Raw genomic sequence first — 18441 nt, 5'->3', positions numbered from 1 at the left:
AAGGGCTTCTACAGGTATGTCAGCTGAAAAGGGAGGTCAAAGAAAGCAGTGACAGGACAAGGGGGAATGGCTTCACACTTACAGAGGACAAGGTTAGATTATATATTGGAAAGAAATCCTTCCCTGTGGGGGTGGGGAGGCCCTGGAGAAGCTGTGGCTGCCCCTGGATCCCTGCAAGTGTTCTGGGCCAGGTTGGACAGGGCTTGGAGCAACCTGGGAGGGTGGAAGGTGTCCCTGCTCATGGCAAGTGTTGGACTCTATGACCTTGAAGAATCTCTTACAATTCAAAACATTCCATGGTTCTATGTTCCCTATGCAACAGCAAGGTTTGGAGACGGGCTTCCCCTGTAAAACTTGGGCAATCCCTGGGCTTCCCCTGTAAGACCCAGGCCATGGCTCATCAGCTGGGGGAGCACGAGAAAGCTCTGCCAGCTCTCTCCCATCCAGCCTCACCCAGAACACCTCTGTGTGATGGGATGCACAGTCCAGCAGTTCCCCAGACTGGTGACTGGCTCCAAGTACTCGTGCTGCTCACAGGCAGGATGCTACACAGCATTCACAGATGCACGAGGCTGGAGACACAGTCTGAATTTTCCCACAGCTGGCTCACAAGTGCAGCTGTGGTCCCTGTATGTGTGAACATACAGCTGCTCAGCAGCTTTTGCCACTGGGGTGCTGGCTCTTTCTGTGGTCTACTGCCCTCAAGTAGTGCTGGCAGTGCAGGTGCACGAGGTCAGATTGCTGCTCGTTCACTTGTGAGGGTTTTAGCAAATGGCTGTGCTCCTCAATTAATCTCTGGACATGGCACTGCCAGCACTGTTCTGCTATGGGGCAGGATGCCATGGGCTGTGACATGCCCCCAGTATCCCAGGGCAACACCTGTGATTGGAGAGACTCCTGGAAACCTCAGACAAGGTATAGGAGAAAGCTGAGAGACAATAATGCATTCCTTCCCCTCACAAAATCTATCCTAAAGCCAAACCTGAGAACTAGAGGTGGGAAGTGACACAACGTGGAGCTGGGAAGAGGGGACGGCTGCTCCAGAAAACTGTGAGGAGGCAGGCTGTCAGTCCCAGCCTGCTCTGCCAAGGCTGGGGACAGAGTTCCTGGAAGAGCATCATGCAAGGGTGTAATTGGCCTCATCTACTAGTGCAGCTCCTGGCACCCAAACTATGAACCCTCCATGGTCCAAACCGAGTTCCTGCCTGCCCCTGCCCACGGTCTGCCACCTCTCCTCAGGATCCCAGAAGAAAGCAGGCTGCCCTAAGGAACTGTCCCAGATCCCCCTAGGGCCAGAACCGAGGGGCCTGGCCCTGCTGCGTGGGGCTGTCCCAGAGGAGCTGTCCCTCAGCAGCTGGAGGCTCTGTGCAGGAACCTTGGGCTGGGGACAGAAGTGACTTCGAGGGAGGTGGAGGGGGGACAGGTCAGAACAAGGGGCCAAGGAGCTGCGGCACGGTGATCTTTGCAGGGGAAAAGGGGGAGGATTTGTAGGGTACAGCCGACAGCGGCCCTGTTTCTGAGGGCCTGTGCCGTGAGCACTGACACGAGGGGTGGCAGCAGAGGGGGCAGGCGGGGTGTGGGGCATCCGTGGGCTGAGGCTGCTGCGGCCGCGGCCGGCGAGCCGGGTGTGCCCGCCGCTGTCCGCGGTGCTGCCCGGGGATCTCGGCGCTGCCGCTGTCCGCGGTGCTGCCCGGGGATCTCGGCGCTGCCGCTGTCCGCGGTGCTGCCCCGCGCTGTCGCTGTCGCTGTCGCCGCCCGGCCCGGCCCGGCCCGGCCCCGCGCGCTCCCCGCGCTCCCGGCGGCGGCGGTGGGGGCGGGCCGGGCCCTCCCCGCGCCGGGAACGCGCTCCCGCCTCCCACCCGGCACAAAGTTTCGCGGCAGGAACTCGGGAGGCAACAGCGCGGGGCTGCCGGGAGCGGAGCGCGGCCGCGCGGAGCCCGAGCGCCCCGGTACCCGGCGGGGGCCGGCGGCGACCGTGCCATGCGGGGCCCCCCCCCACCGGCGGCGGCGGGGCGGGCGGGCGGCGGCGCCCCATGCGGCTGGGGCTGCCGGGCGGCGGCTGACACCATGTGCGCCCGGTGCCCGGGGCGAGGAGCGGGGAGCAGCCATGTCCCCCCCCGCCCAGCCGGGGGTGCCGGGCGGCCGCGGCTCTAAGGGGCCCCCGGCGCGGAAGCTGCTCTGCATGTGCAGCCTCTCGCTGTGCCTCACCTACCTGTGCTACAGCCTGATGGGGGGCACCGGTCCGGCCGTCCTGCGCTCCCCCGCCGCACTCCCCGGCTCGGCGGTCCCCGGGGCCCCGCGTTCCCCCACCGCCTTCCCGGTCACGGCGGCCCCGCGCTCCCCCGCCAGTCCCCCGGGCAGCCCCTCCGCCGCCCCGGGCAGCCCCTCCACCGCTCCGCCGCGGGCCTCCTCCAACGGCAGCCGGGAAGGGGCGGCGGGCACCTGGCTGCGGGCACAGCTGGCCCCCGGGGAGGTGATCACGGCGCAGAGCGGAGCCTTCGAGAGGGACCCGCAGGAGTCGAGCACCACGGACGAGGAGCTGAGCCGGGCCGGCTGCCCGGGCGGCCGCGGCGGCAGCAGCACCACGCCGGACTACGGCGAGAAGCGGCTGCCGCAAGCGCTCATCATCGGGGTGAAGAAGGGGGGGACGCGGGCGCTGCTGGAAGCCATCCGGGCGCACCCCGACGTGCGGGCCGTGGGCACCGAGCCCCACTTCTTCGACAGGAACTACGAGAAAGGGCTGGAGTGGTACAGGTGAGGCCGGGGGGCTGCGGTGAGATCCGCGGCGGTGAGGGGAGGGAGGAACGCGTGTCCGTGCGGGACGGGGGGAGCTCCTGCGCGGTCCCGGGGGTCCCCGTTACCCCCGGGGGGACCCGGAGCTCCGGGAGCCCTGCACGGAGCCGAGCCGCGGGGCCGGGGCAGGCGGGGGGCGCCGGGGCCGCGCCTGGCAGCGGCGGTGGTTGAAAACGCGCTGTTCTGGTGGGAAAGCAGGAAATCTCTAATGACATCCCTCTCGGCTGCTCGGTGTGTGTGAGCAGACCATAGCAGTTCAGCTGAACGTGGTGCAAAATACGCCTAAACTGGTCGGTAATTAATAATTACCGAAATAAACAAGATTGCAAGTTATTCCAGGTGCTGCTAGGGCTGAAGGATGCTGCCTTCATGCGAGCACAGGCTTTGCTTGACAAATAAGGTTTACTCTTTATTCAACAAGTTCCACGTTAGGAAGTTTTTTTCCATTGACAAGATCTAATTCTGTTCGTGAAAAGTCTCTAAATACTGTTTCTGATCGGGTAGCATTTTAAAGGAATTTTATGCTAAAAGTCCTGGTTATTAGAAAACACTGGACTGCAGCAAGGAAGTGTTCAATGTCTTGACAGGTTTAGGAAATCAATGGATTGTGATGGCTCAGTGTTTCTCTAAAAATTTCTGAGCAGAATGCAGCACATCAGTAGAACTTAAAAATTCCCACTAGGTCTGTAGTTCACTGTTCAAAGCAAACCATACTGGTCATTGATCAAAAAGTGGTCTATGACTGAGCTGGTGAAGTTCTTGTTGTGATTAGTATGCCAGGTGCTTAGTTGCTCTGAAAATGAAGCTAAAAATGAGAGGCAGCAGGCTAGTTACTGCCTGGATTATCTGGTCACTCTTCATTAAAATACAGTACACACTCTTTGTGTCAGGGGTATTTAAATGTGAGAAACTCCAGGCAATCTTCTCTGGGCATTGTGGAAGCAAAGTTTCCATAACATTTGGTGTGGTATCTGCTTGGCTTTGGTGAAATGCTGTGGGATTTTCTGGAGGGATTTCAAGAAAGTGGACATCACCAGTGGACATCATGAGAAAGTGACGTTGTCTCTGAGAGTGTTTTTGGTGTACTGCTCTGGTGGGGGTAAGAACTAAAGGACTGTTTATGGTTATTGTGATTATAGATATAATTTCAGACACAGTATTTTATTGTACTGAATTTTCTTGGACGAAGGCTTACCTTGAAAAATAAGTTTAGAAAACTGGCTAGAAGAGGATAGAAAGTGGCATATAAAAAAAGGTTGGCTTTATACAAAAAAAGGAGGAAGAATATCAAGTTCCGAATAAGATGAACAGCTGCTTTTTCATCTTTAAAGTTCTGTTGCTAGAAAAGGGCTAGTGAGTGGGCGTAGCTCCTCTCATGGAGTGAGAGGCACACACAGGTTTTCATTTGCAGGATGCGGTTTGGCATTTTCTATCCCTGCAGCAGCTCTCTGGCGTGTGCTGCTCATTTCCAGCCCTGGAGCTCTGTGCTCGGGTGGGAGAGGTGGGAGAACAGGTTGGGGCACCCTTGGTGTGTGAGGGTCTGGGCAGAGCAGGCTGTGGGGTGGATGCTCTGGGCACAGGGTAAAGAAATGACTCTGGTGCCCTGTGCCATTGCAGCCCTGGCTGCCTGACCTGCCGTTACCTTCACACCTGCCCAGCCCAAACACGTACTCCTCACCCCCTCCTTCAGTGATCAGCCTTTCAGGGGCAGGAGGACAATGCTGGTGGTCTGCGGCTCAGCAGCAGCCACGACTTCCCTGGTGCTGCACTGGTGCCAGGCTGTCATCATGGGCTGGCTTTTAGTGCCATACAAACACAAACCAAAAGCAGAATGGGGAAAGAGCGCTGTCCATTCCAGCAGCTGTTTCTTCCTGACCTTCCGGGAGATTACCTGATTGAGTGTGCCAGGGAAGCTGGCAGCTCACAGCTGTGTCCCAGGTAGAGTAATTGGGGATTTTTCCTATCCACAGAAATGTCAATGTTCTTTCAGCAAAGAAGCAACTATTGAAGTTTTTACCACCAGTCTCCTTATGGTGACTTCCGCATTACACTCTGTGAGCTTTTAACATGGTCAGGATTTTCTTACGTAGTGAAATAAGGGAATGGCAGACCTTCAGGGTTCCTTGCTTAGTTGTTCAGTCACAAGATTGTCTCCCAGCCTCAAAGAGCTGGAGGAAAAAGAAATGCCTTCTCCACGTTGGTCTCTCCACCCGTAAAATGGAGAGAGTGCCATGGCATTGCCATTTCTCTGTGTGTGCTCCATGTCACATTACCTGTGTCTCTGCTGCCTTGAGGTTGAAGAGCCCCCTAAATGCTCTGGGCGTCTGGTCCAGGATCTCTCAGAGGCTGGAGCTGCTGCAAACACTGGGCCAAGGGACACTAGCTCTGTGCTGCTGGGGCAGGGTGGCATGGCAAGATGGCAGTTCCACACTGCCTGCTCTGTTTTTTTCTGGGAACCTGTATGGAAAGCTGAAGGTTTGTATGCTGTCTCTGATGTCTTTAGCTCAGTTCATGTGGTAGTTGTGAACAGAGGTCTTCCCACATACAAACTGGTGCAAACTGGGCCAAGACTAGTTTTGGTTAGTTTCTGTTCTCCTGCCAGAATTGTTTGCATGGTTGCAGTTTCTGATTCTGTCTGACCTAATGCTGGGCTGTCTGAAGGACACGTTCCATGGCATAGCTTTCCTTAAACAACATCAAATCTTCCTCTGCTGTTGCTTTGTAAGCCGTTGTCTTTAATTTGCTCCTTCCTTCCCCAGGATATGCCAGCTTTCCTGCGGGAGCTGCTGCTGCTGATTTTTAGCCAGTGTCCAAGTGTCCCCCTGCTCTGTCACATGCCCAGGCTCAGAGTGATCTCTGCATGTCCCCTGTGGCCAGGCTGGACTGCAGGCATTTGCTCTCTCCAGTGTGGTGCTCATGCCTCAGTGGGCATGTCCCATGCCAGGAGCTCTGCCCTGAGCTACCCTGCACTGCAAAAGCACTGAGAGCCTTTCTCAGAGCACAGAAAGGATGGCAGAATGACAGAGTGGCCTCTGAGGCTGGGGAATGGAGATTACATCAATAAATGCTCATTACAAGCACAGGCGCAGCATTTGGGAAATGCCTGAGTTCCCTCCCTGGGCATGGATCAAGGGCACACAATTGTGTAGGGATGTCGTGGATAATGGGAACTGCAAACTGCCTGCAGTGTCCAGCACCTGGACAGGTTTGTCCCCTTGTTGTGCCAGGGGCCTTGTTTTGGTTTCAGAGAGGAGAGCACCCAGGGAGGTGGGCAGGGGTCTGCAGGGGAGCCTGGGAGTGGCTGGTCCCAGTGGCTGAGTGTGACTGGAGAAGGAGGGGGAGGGGATCCCCTTCGGCACTGTGCAGTAGCCACTGCCTTGCCCCATCACTGAGAGTGGAGCACTGGGTCCACCTGTGCAGGTGCCAATACTTTGGGATGCTCAGATACTGCTGGTGACTGCTCTGGGGATTTAGGAAGAGAAATGTTGAAGGTGGCTCTGTGAAGGGACTGAGATCTCTGAGCCCTGGCATGGGGGGCTTTACTTGTGTCTTTCTGCTGGTGCAAATGACCAGCATAGGAGACCTCATCACTTGGGCACCCTTGAGGTTTTCTGAGCTGAGTGGAACAGCCCAGTGCCCCCAGCCACCATCCCCAGCTGCCTGCAGGCTCAGCACAGTGAGGGGGTTCAGTTCTGTCATGTTATGCTTTCAAGGCTATCTTGACATCCTGCCTTTAGCACAAAAACTGGGGATTTGTGACAGTATTTTGAAAACAAACCTGCAATTTTAATACGAATATGATTTCCATAACACAAAGAGAACACCTGATAGTGGTAAGTTGAAATTGAGTTCTAAGGTTTGCTGATTGATTAAATTCTGTGTGTACATGCACATTGCTTTACTCCTTGCTTCCTTGTCAATGGAACCCTCATGGAGAGGCTGCAGCCATATCTGTGATTAGACCCCATTCCCCTGTCTGCCCTGGGCTCCAGTGCTGAGCTCTTGGACAGGGTGTAGCTGTGTGTGTGGAGTGGCCCCGCTGCAGGAGCAGTCACCATGGCAGGCAGTGGAACGGCTTGCATGTCTAATGCTATTTGCACTGCCTGTCTGGGTTTTTTGGAGTGTTTTCCTGAGCAGTCAGGCCTGCGTGTTATTTGGTGAGCTGCTGCCCTCATACAAATAATGAATAATGCCTTGCCAGGGAGCTCTTCTCTCAGTAATAAACACGTGCTCACGAGGCAGCGGTTCCGTGGCTCCGGAGTTGGCACTCCCAGTCACATCCCTGTGGATGCTGGGTGAGTCTGCATGGGGAGATGGCTGTTGTGTGTCGTTACTTTGGCCGTGGGCTCTGCTCCCCATGGGGCCGTCTCACCTTCCTTCCTGTGCTGACCTGGCCAGCCCTGTGTGCCCGGGGATGATCTGACCTTTGAGCACCCAGTTTTGCTGCCATGGCTGCTGCTAGGAATCGTGTCCAAGGATGTGTAAGGGGACCCTTCTTCAACATCCTCTAATAGCTGTTGAGCAGCAATAGCTCAGGGCCATTTCAGCCTCATCCCACACTGTCCCCTGGCCATGTGAGAGCGGTACCTGGCCGTGTGAGATCTGTACCTGGCCATGTGAGAGCTGTACCTGGCTGTGTGAGCTGTACCTGGTTGTGAGCTGTACCTGGCTGTGAGCTGTACCTGGCTGTGTGAGCTGTAATTGTGTTGCTGGGTAATTCCTGTGCTGTTCGGATCGGCTCAGGGCATTCAGGACATCAAACCCTTCCCATCAGCGCTGTGAGCCTGTGCTGATGGTGCTGTAGGTGGGAACCCCTACAATGGGTGCGTGGGTTGGGGTGTGCTGTTGTCCGCAGGCACTGCTGCAGAGCCTGGGAACTGCTGTGTTTCTCTGCAAAAGGCCTTTCCAGAGTGTTGTACCCACTGCACTTCTGGTAACTTAGGGAAAGTGTATTGATTTGTTTCTGGGCCCTGCTGTGAGTTGGCTTTTGCTAAAATGTAGTGACTCAGCTGCCTCTCTCCTCTGTGGATGCAGTGTATTGGACTTTGCTGACACCTGGGTCAGCTCTGGGCTGGGGACTGTGAGAAGGGTCAGGCTTTATGCTGCTTGGCCCCAGTGTTTCATCCATCTGGGGCCTGACGAGAGGCCACTCCAGCAGCAGGCATGGATTTTCTTCTGCATCCTGCAGCTACTGCAGTGAAACTGCTGTGAGCCAGAGCTGGGATCTCCTGGCTCTACCCCTGCCTTGTGTGCTGGGCCAGGGGAACCCACCCTGCACCCTTCCTGGGCAGCAGTTGTCTCCCTCATTTCTGCTCTGCTTTAGCTCAAGGAATGGGATGAAGGAATGAATTGTGTCTATTTGCAGTGTTTTATCACCTGATGATTGTTATCCACGTGCTGCTCAGTTGTAGCCATGGGAATGGCAGCTGCTCTCAGCACCTGCAGCCCCTGTGTGCTGCTCTGGCTCTTCCTGCAAAGAGAGTGAGAGAAGTGCCAGGGCCAACACGCTGGCAGGAGGGCTCTGGAGCACTCGCTCCTGCAGGGTTTGTCACTGCTTCTGTCTCCACGTGAAATGGGTTTGTAGTTGACTGAGGGCACAGAGTGCTGAGAGAAAGGTGGGAGCAAGAGGGGGAGGCATCGGGGGGCTGTCTGTGCCCTGGGCAGGGACGTGTCCAGCCCCATCCCCTCAGGCGGGTGGGGCAGAGTGACGGGGCCAGGTCCCACCACCGTGCCCAGCTGGGGTCCTGCTCCCACCCTGATCCCGGTGTGTGTGAGGAGCCCGTGCACAGAACAGCCACACAGCAACCTTGGGAGGGCGGTGGACACGGGGCTCAGCACTCCAGCCACACGCTGGGGACGCCTCTTCCAGTGGCTGGTGGAACATTCCTCGGAGCATGTAGGAAACTGGCACATGTCACCAGCCCTGAAATCATTGAACAGCTGCACTGCAGTCTCAAGAACATCCTTTCTCTAGGATTTTGCTCAATAGCCCACTTTGTAAACATTATGGTGCTTTGCTGCTAGCAGTTTAAGTGTTACCTGTGATGTCGAAGTTTGTGAGCTTCGCCCTCTTTGTGAGTGCAGTGTGCATGTAGAGTTATAGAAAACTCAGAAATAGGCCTGGGGGAAAATAGCCCCTCGGAGAAGCAAAAGGGGAAGTGTTGGGTGGTCGTGTTCTCTGGTTTAAATGATGCACCTGACCCCTGCTTGCTCCCTGGCTCAGGAAGGCTCACTCTGTTCTGCACCGAGCCCAGAGTGGCAGAGAAGGAACAACAGCTTCTCAAAGAAAGTTATGGGCAAAGGCTTTAGATTTTCAAAGTCAAAATTCCAACACAAATTTGTGACACCTTGTATCGACAAAGGTCAGAGTCTTTTTCTTTTCATGTGTTTCTTTCACCTCTTCTTGTCATGGGGACTCCTTTTCTCTGAGTCTCTGAGTCATTATTTCATACACTTCAGCAGAAATTTTATTGCTTTGGGGGCTGGGCTGATTCATGTGGGACATTTCTCACTGCTCAGAGTGTGATACACAGAGGTAATTTCTTTCAAATGATTTTTGCTTGAAGTGGTTTCAATGAATTGCAAAGGGTATGAGGGTATGAGCATGAATGAACGGCTAAAACATTTGTATGGAGTCCAGGTGAGGAACCTGCACAATCAAACTTTCCAGAGCATCCAGTGTGGATATTGTAATTTCACTGCAGTGTGCTTGACAGCAGCAGTTCATTTTAGCCTTTTAGTCCACTTTAAAATAAGTATTATTTAGGGTTGTATGAGGTTTAAATTGGTTTCCCCTATATTTGAAAAAGTTTACCAGAAGAGTCTGCTCAATCACAGTGAGAAATTCCTGTTTAGATCAAAAGTACCTGTGAGGGCATGGGGGAGTGTCTGGGCAGGACTGGGCCCTGACCCTGTCAAGAGCAGCTCCTGTCCCTGGGCATGTCCAAGCTGCTGCCCAGACTGGTCCATGATGGCACATGGGCACTGCTCCCCCATTTGTTATTTATTTAGGTAGCTGCAGTTTCCAAGCTGAAGTAGAGTGTTGAAAGCTGACTGTAGAAGGCTGGGGAAAAGATTCATACTTATGAAAAGGAAGAAGAAAAAAGCCAAAAAACAGCCCTCAGAAAAACCCTCCAACATTTTTTTTCAAAGTTTCCTGTTTCCCTCCCCAGTGTCAACACACCAATTTAGTAAATGTTGCAAGGCACAGTATTTCCCCCCTTGTCATATTGTACATCCAGGCATCAAGGATGGATCATAAACTTGCTCTTTATGGCTTTAACATTTCAATTGCTAGTCACATTTTATGTAAATGAAGGTATTTACCTTGACAAGCTCTCCTGTGAAGCACAGTACTTCTTTACAGAATATATTTGGCAATATAAACAGGCCAAATGCTGGGGGTGGATGCAAAATTCACAATTGATTTTTACAGCTAAGTAGGATCCTCCCAATATATACAGGAGCTGTCTCCTCCAATCTTGTCAGTGCCTGGAGAAACTGAGGCAGGGAGACCTGGGGGAAGAGGAAATTGCAGAGGTACATCAGTTATAGCCACTGACCTACTAAACAGAACTGGCTTTGGATAAAAATAACTCCATCTGCCAGACTTTATTTTGTATTACAGAGAATGCTGTAACACATTTCAAGCCAAAATCTGATTTCCATTCCCTTCAGAGCCAGGCTGGACTGGATTTGGCCCCCTCCTTTATTGGCAGTAATCATTTTGGATCCAAGCAGAGCAGCGCTGTTATGATAGCCCAAGATCTGTGGTTCTCTTTTGTTTTAGAGTATATTTCCTTTCATCTTGCAGTGAGATGGGTACAGTGATATATTTAGTGTTAGTGTTCATCCACATCTGCAAATAACTTTACTTCAGCCCCAGCTCTGCCCTTTCTGTATTTGTTCTTGATGGACACTCACATAAGTAAAGCAAGCCATGAGCATACTTGTGAGATCAGCATCAGGGCTGGGTGTTAAACCCAGGATTCCACAGCAGGAGCTGCTGCCACCCAGCCAGGGGACACAAACCCACCCAGCCTGTGTGAAGCCAGCATGGGGGGTGCACCAGCCCCAGAGGTTTTTAGGCTACTCCAGGTGCTTCTGTGCCCCAGGAGACTCAGCTGCTGCCCACTCCTGAGCCCCAGACAAGTGGGAAGGGGTCACCTCCCACCTCAGCCCTGGGGAGAAGGTGCTGTGTCACTCACCTGTGCAGGTGACAAACTCTCATTTGCTCAGCTCTGGTCCTGCTTGTTCAACAACAAAGTGACTGTTTCCCATTCAGAGTGCTGACTCCAGAAATGCTGGTGGCAGATCATGGATCCTAAAGTCGGTGCTGCTGGAGGTTTTGAACTGGCTGTTGGTTCATCCCTCCTTGGTCTGTTCCCCAGAGAGTGCCCTCCTCTGCATGAGCTGTTCACCTTGCACAGAAAGGCAAACCCAAAGTCAGGTGTGAACTGGAGGGGCTCTGGGGCATGGGGTCATGTTGGGGGGGGGGGGGGTGGTGGTGATTGTGCAATGTGAGTGAGGATGGGGCCACGGGAGGGGATGGTGCTGGGGCCACGGGAGGGGATGGTGCTGGGGCCAGGGGAGGGGATGGTGCTGAGGATGTTGGATGTTGGGGCCATGGGAGGGGATGGTACTGAGGATGTTGGGGCCACGGGAGGGGATGGTCCTAAGCTGTGCTGCAGAACGGAGGGGGTTACACCTGCCCAGGGCCCACAGAGGCATGGCACTCAACAGTTCTCCTGCTCTCAGCCCTTGTTAATGGCTCCCCAGAGAAATGAGTGTCTGGCCAAACGAGCACAGTCCAGGGCACTCAGGCACCTGCTGCCATCGTTGTTGGGACCCTGTGTGTGACCCCCAGGAGCTGGGGCTGGCAGGGCAAACCCCAAAGGGGCTGGTGCAGGTGGAGGGGCAGAGGCTGCAGGGCTGCACAGCCTCTGGGATGGGGCAGCTGCTGTTTGGGCTGCTCATCCTGCAGTATAATATACTATAGGCTGCTCATCCTGGTAGTATAAACTGCCAGAGTGGGGAAGGAGCTGCAGCAGCTCTGGGGCTGGGCTTGCTGCACACACTGGGATCTGGAATGATAATGGCTCCTTACTCAGCTCAAAATCATCTAGAACCACCCCAAAAAATCAAAACTGTGGAAATGCCTGAGGCAACAACTTCATTGGTAAACTAAAGCATCTTGCTGAGAATTTCATAGACCCAGCAAATCATAATGCAATTTCCTATGCAAAAAGGGTTTATCTCTATCTAAATATTATTCTGCACCGTTACTCATTGTAGGGAAGTTATTGCTCTCCTAGGTTAACTGATTGAACTTTGGAAATAGAGCTGCAAGCTTATTGTACAGACAGGAGCTTGACTTTTATTGCTCCTCAATTGTACTGATACTATTAGATGTAAAATATACACTCCATTAGAAAATATTAAAGTTTGGTACCACTTTAAAATTAAAAAAGATTAAAAGAAGTATTTCTGCAGTCTAGCCCACCATGAAATTGGAGTCTATTTGGTATGTGATACAAATAGCCTAACAATTAATGACAAAGGAAGAGCTGGGATGGATTTATGGCTTAAACTACCCTGGATTTCACAAGGCTGGAGTGGCAGCAAGGGAAATGTGTTATTAGATCATTACAAGCTTTTCTGGTAGAGCCACTGCTGCTAAAGTTACAGCAAGGTGTTTTATTATTACTCTGTTCCCACATAATACTCTGAAGCACTCTCGTCTTGGGATGTGGTGGTCTCAGTGGGAGGCGATCCCTGTCTCTGCTGCAGATGGGTTCCTTTGGAAAACCTTATCAGGAACTCCTCAGCCATTTTTTTCAGCAGGCAGCAGTGAAGAAGTGCTTTCCCATGGCCGGGCTGTGTAAGGAGCTCGTTTATTAGTGTGTAAGTTCAGACTGCTGGCTGCTAGAGGGGTGATGGATGTGGGAGCAGGGCTCTGGCTGGCCAGGGCCCCACAGCACCGTGGTGGGTCCATCCCTGCTGCCCAGCTCAGGCTCCTTCCCTGGGGTGCTCTGGCATGGCACTGCCCAGTGCAGCTCCCCCCAGGACCCCCGTTAACCTGTTCTAACGCTTGGGGTGTGTTGCAGGCAGAGGTGAGCCTGAAGCTCTTTGCTGTGCCCAGAGGGTGAGGATTTGGGATGCTGCTGTGGGGAGGAAGGGAGGGCTCTGCAGAGAGGTGGATTTCACCCGTGTCTCTGCCTTCCAGTGAGCCCGTGGAGAGCTGAGCCCCCAGTTAGCCCAAGGCTGGGGAGATTCTGCCATCCTGCAGCAGGGCTGCTGTGCTTGGGAAGGGTCTCAGCTGCAGCCCTTCCCCTCCCCGTGTGGCTGTCAGCTCCAGGAGGGACCCGGGCACTGCACAGCACCCCCAGCACACCCAGCAGACCCAGCAGCCCTCTTGTGCCTTGGGCTCTCTCTTGGGGTGGGGAAAATAGATTGAGGTGGGAGTTGTGTTTTGGATGCCTTTGGGGTGTACATTCAGGACCTGTGGTGCCAGATGAACCTTGTTTGCCCTTGATAGTATAAACTGCATTTCTAATCCAGCTTTCTCACTTTGCACTTCATAAGAGAGTCATCTTGTACTGGTGCCTTTGTGCTGGAGCATACAGTGCAGGTTACACATCTTCTTCATTAACGGGATTTATATCCTTGCTGTTCCTTGCTGGATGACTTAGTATTGTAATGAAGAACATGAGTGCTGCCTTAATTAAAATGTAACCATATTAATATATATGTTGCCACTGAAAATTGAAATTCACTGAAAAGTGAGTTTAAAAGCTTGTGGTAGGTGTAACTGGTGGCATGTGAAAGGGGAAGTGACCTGGGGTGAGATTGCCCAGCCACGCGAGTGCTGTGCTCAGCCTGTGGCAGGGGCTGAGGTCAGAGCTGCCTTGGTAGCCCCAAGAGCACAGCCTGGCTCTGGGGACACCACAGCTGTAGCGGGGCTGTGCCAGTTCTGCCACCTGCCCTGCGCTCAGCGCCGCTGGGAACCTGTGCCAGCCCTGCTGCTCACTCCCAGCGTGTTCTCTTTTACTGGGGAGGTGCAAAGCAGCTTAATGAACCAGAGAATTTGTTCCATAGTATTGCTTAAAAAAATCTTGTAAATGCAAACATTCCAAGCCCGTCTCCGAGCTGTGCATGCATTGCCATTGGCAGTATGAGCAGTTATGAAGATATTTTGCATTCAAGGATTTGCAGTTTCCAGGTCCATGAATATTCAGGCTCCAGCTCGCCCTTTTTGTCTGTGCTCCACACCTACCCTTTCCATTCCTTTGCTCTTTTTTTTTTTTTCCAGTGGATTCAATTAGTTCTATTTGCTGCTTTAGCAATAAAACAATTCCCTCTGTGGCATTAAAATGAGTTTCTTTCATTATTTCATTTGGCTTCTTGTTATATGTGGCAGGAAGGTAGGCAGTTGTGCTCCGTGCCCCAGCTCACAGGGGCTGCCAAACCCTGGAGGACGTGAGATGTACTTGGGGCAGCATTAGGAATTAATGAAGGGCATTTCTGGTGCAGAGCTGCAGGAGCTGCACTGACAGAGCCACATTTAGAACCACCAGGAAAATCTGACCCGTCCCAGAGATTTTGGGTAGGACTTGGACACCTGGGTCACTGCAGCCTTCAGTGTGCTGTGCTCCTGACCATGCCCGAGCTGTGGGTCTGGGCAGTTCTCACACGGCCTTTGCATTACCTGTTGGTAACGAAGTGCAGGGACTGAGCCCCTGCTTGGTCAGATGAGGCACAGGTCAGTGTGAGCTGAAACAGCAATTAAACCTGCAGATGGGTTTGTGGAGGCAGCGTGGCTGGTGCGTGTCAGCAGGGGCTGAAGCTGGCCCAGGGTCTTGGTGCCATTTGCTCCCTTAGCAGAAGCAAGTGCAGTGTGAGGAAAGAACAGAGGCGCTGTGAGAGCCAGGACAGCAGTGATCGTGTGGGCAGTGTGTACAAAGAATTACACACAGTGCCAGAACACTCGTCTGGCTACTCCTGGAGTGCCCTTTCAGGGCTGCAGTGGCATTGGGAATGTGTAGTGCAGACAGACCCATAAATCATTCGCTTCGCACCGCGCTAAACACAAATCCTATTAGTGCACTGAGGACCATCTAAGTAGAGAAAAGAAAAAGGCAAGATGGAAAGAGGAAACAAGATTTAAATCTAATTGTTTTTCTGCCTGTGTTTCACCACTGTTTGGCTGGGACATGATGAAACGCAGCGGAGGAGAGCTGGCACAGCTGGGAGCTGGGAGTGGGAGCCAGTGCTGCTCCTGCTCTGCTGCCCCGCACAGCTGATGCAGGTGTTGAAGGTCAATGAGAGGAGATGTGGCTTTCTGTATTCAAAATTATTTTTAATGACTTTTCCTCCTCTTTCTGAGACTGGGGAACGTTAAAGCAGTTGTGCTGATTCCAGTTGCTTTTTCATTCTGAAGTTAAATCTAGAACCAAATGAGAATTTCCATTCTGGCGGAGGGGTTGCAGAACCTAGGGTCTGACAAGCACCCAGATTTTTGGAAAAAGAGGTTTGTGCCTCTCCTCTGCCCACAGGAAGGCCCACATCCCTCTGCAGCAGAAAACAAGCGGCCACTGGTGCTGGCTGCCTCCAGATGGAACTGGGGACTCAGGATGGGTAGCTGCTAGTGCCACGGGTCAGTGAGAGCAGCTTCAGAGGGACAAAGTAAAGGAGTGGAACAAGGAAAGGTGTCTATTAGTGGTGGAAAGCCATTTTTAAAGGAAGCAAAATCAGAGCATGCAGTAGGGTAAGTAGGACTGCAAAGCTCCGTAATTACTCACACTGTTGGAACTTGGAAAGGAAATAAATGTGATAAAAGGATTTGTCCAAACAGATTACAGGCAAATTAGAAAAAAATAAAAAAGTTGGGGTCATCATGGACTTGGAAATTGTGCTCTTCAGAAATCTTCAATCATCCTCACAATCAATTCTGCATTTCTTTAATAGCACTGTCTCGGATTAACTGCTACCTGCATCCAGACATTAAACGAAGTATTGAGCATTTGTCTCTCAACAATACACTTGGAAATTGTTTATTCCCTAATTGTCTTCTGCGGTGTATTTCAGTGCTGTAACCCAGCTGAAATCCAGCCTGCCGAGGTGCCCAGTGCTCGGACCTGCTGGCTGCCGCCCCAGGGATCTGCAGCACGGGAGGGTTTTCTCTTAAACCACTTGTTTGTTTGTGCAGACGATTACACCGGCTTTGCTATACAACAGTGTGTTTCTCTGCAGCAAACAATCTGCTTTATGGGCTTTCCTAGGAAAATATCAGCTCGCTATGTTCACTAATATGATTCAATTGTGTTGTGTTATCTGACCTTTAAGGAACTTGCAATCTATAATGACATGGTTCTACAGCAGAGCCACTAGTAAAAGCCGTGGCTCCTGGGGAATTCCGGCTGCAAATAAGTGAAGCCCGGCTAGAGAAGCAGTAACAAGGCGCTTTAACCCCTTGGCTGCTGGCCTGCAGGGCTGGGTCCATGCGCCTGGAGAGGCGCTGTAGGGATGTGTGGGTGGGCAGCTGGAGGTGGGAGCGCAGCTCGCTCTGTCCCATCCAGGAGCGCCCAGAGCCCGGTGACTCTCCGCAGGGGGCACGGTGACAAACAGGGACGGGGGGGACAGGGGGACACAGAGGGATGGGGGGAGACACGCTCTCAGCCAGCAGAGCTGGTGCTGCTGGCTATGATGGCCAGGCACACAGGGTCACTGTGCTCTGTTCCATTGTACAGCACTGGCAGTGGTGTGCAGGCACACAGGGTCACTGTGCTCTGTTCCATTGTACAGCACTGGCAGTGGTGTGCAGGCACACAGGGTCACTGTGCTCTGTTCCACTGTACAGCACTGGCAGTGGTGTGCAGGCACACAGGGTCACTGTGCTCTGTTCCACTGTACAGCACTGGCAGTGGTGTGCAGGCACACAGGGTCACTGTGCTCTGTTCCCATGTACAGCACTGGCAGTGGTGTGCAGGCACACAGGGTCACTGTGCTCTGTTCCCATGTACAGCACTGGCAGTGGTGTGCAGGCACACAGGGTCACTGTGCTCTGTTCCCATGTACAGCACTGGCAGTGGTGTGCAGGCACACAGGGTCACTGTGCTCTGTTCCATTGTACAGCACTGGCAGTGGTGTGCAGGCACACAGGGTCACTGTGCTCTGTTCCCATGTACAGCACTGGCAGTGGTGTGCAGGCACACAGGGTCACTGTGCTCTGTTCCATTGTACAGCACTGGCAGTGGTGTGCAGGCACACAGGGTCACTGTGCTCTGTTCCATTGTACAGCACTGGCAGTGGTGTGCAGGCACACAGGGTCACTGTGCTCTGTTCCATTGTACAGCACTGGCAGTGGTGTGCAGGCACACAGGGTCACTGTGCTCTGTTCCACTGTACAGCACTGGCAGTGGTGTGCAGGCACACAGGGTCACTGTGCTCTGTTCCCATGTACAGCACTGGCAGTGGTGTGCAGGCACACAGGGTCACTGTGCTCTGTTCCCATGTACAGCACTGGCAGTGGTGTGCAGGCACACAGGGTCACTGTGCTCTGTTCCCATGTACAGCACTGGCAGTGGTGTGCAGGCACACAGGGTCACTGTGCTCTGTTCCATTGTACAGCACTGGCAGTGGTGTGCAGGCACACAGGGTCACTGTGCTCTGTTCCCATGTACAGCACTGGCAGTGGTGTGCAGGCACACAGGGTCACTGTGCTCTGTTCCATTGTACAGCACTGGCAGTGGTGTGCAGGCACACAGGGTCACTGTGCTCTGTTCCATTGTACAGCACTGGCAGTGGTGTGCAGGCACACAGGGTCACTGTGCTCTGTTCCATTGTACAGCACTGGCAGTGGTGTGCAGGCACACAGGGTCACTGTGCTCTGTTCCCATGTACAGCACTGGCAGTGGTGTGCAGGCACACAGGGTCACTGTGCTCTGTTCCATTGTACAGCACTGGCAGTGGGTCTCAGGTTTTGCCTGCCAGCCTTGGGTCTCGCCTTCATGCGCTGCCACGGAAATGATGAGCGCTGCTGTCACTGCCACCCACCCACCACTCCCGTCTGGCCACTTCACTCCGGGCACCCTGCCACTTGTGGAGGCACCACCAAGCTTTGCTACACAGAGAACACCCCACGTGTGTCCCCTCACCCTCCTGGTGACATGGGCATCATGTCACTTCCAGTGAAGGCTCTGGGCTGCCACTGGAGAGCATGAGACTGTCCTGATCTGGCATAACGTGGCCTCTGGTCCCCTCTGCTCCCTTGTGCTCTGCCAAGGTCCCAGGGGGACAAGGCAGTGGAACCCATTGACCTTGTGGCACAGTGGAAGCTCAGGAGGCAAACTGTTATGTGCTCACATCATCCCTTAGCTCTGGCTGTTCTTCTCCACTTGGAATTTATCCACACAGTGCTTAGGGGAGGTCTGTAGGTCTTGGTCTTAACCAAGACTGAATGACCCCCAGCTTGTAGCTCAACTAGCCTGATTTTCTCAGGAAGGGGCATGCCACCCAGCAGCTCGTGCTGCTGCACCTCTGCCAGCATGGTTGGAGCAGGACACAGTTCTGTTGGGGAGGCCTTGGGAAGCCTCAGGGTGTCTGTCCACTGTGCTCTGCTTGGCTATATTTTCAGTAGACTAATCACTG

The 18441-nt window shown here is 53.4% G+C and overlaps 1 protein-coding gene across 1 annotated transcript in view; it reads left to right on the top strand.

Moving 5' to 3' along the window:
- The first annotated feature begins 2107 nt into the window (after positions 1-2107).
- The window catches only part of HS3ST4 (heparan sulfate-glucosamine 3-sulfotransferase 4), a 50639-nt gene continuing 34305 nt past the window's right edge, over positions 2108-18441 (top strand). Inside the window, exon 1 of the mRNA XM_062503557.1 lies at positions 2108-2754. Coding sequence (XP_062359541.1) covers positions 2108-2754 — 647 coding nt within the window. The remainder of the gene's footprint in view (positions 2755-18441) is intronic.

This window comes from Cinclus cinclus, chromosome 16 (genome assembly GCF_963662255.1).
Source record: "Cinclus cinclus chromosome 16, bCinCin1.1, whole genome shotgun sequence".
NCBI classification, from domain to species: Eukaryota; Metazoa; Chordata; class Aves; order Passeriformes; family Cinclidae; genus Cinclus; species Cinclus cinclus.
Note: the sequence above shows the minus strand (reverse complement) of the source record. Positions and strands in the feature narration are given on the sequence as shown.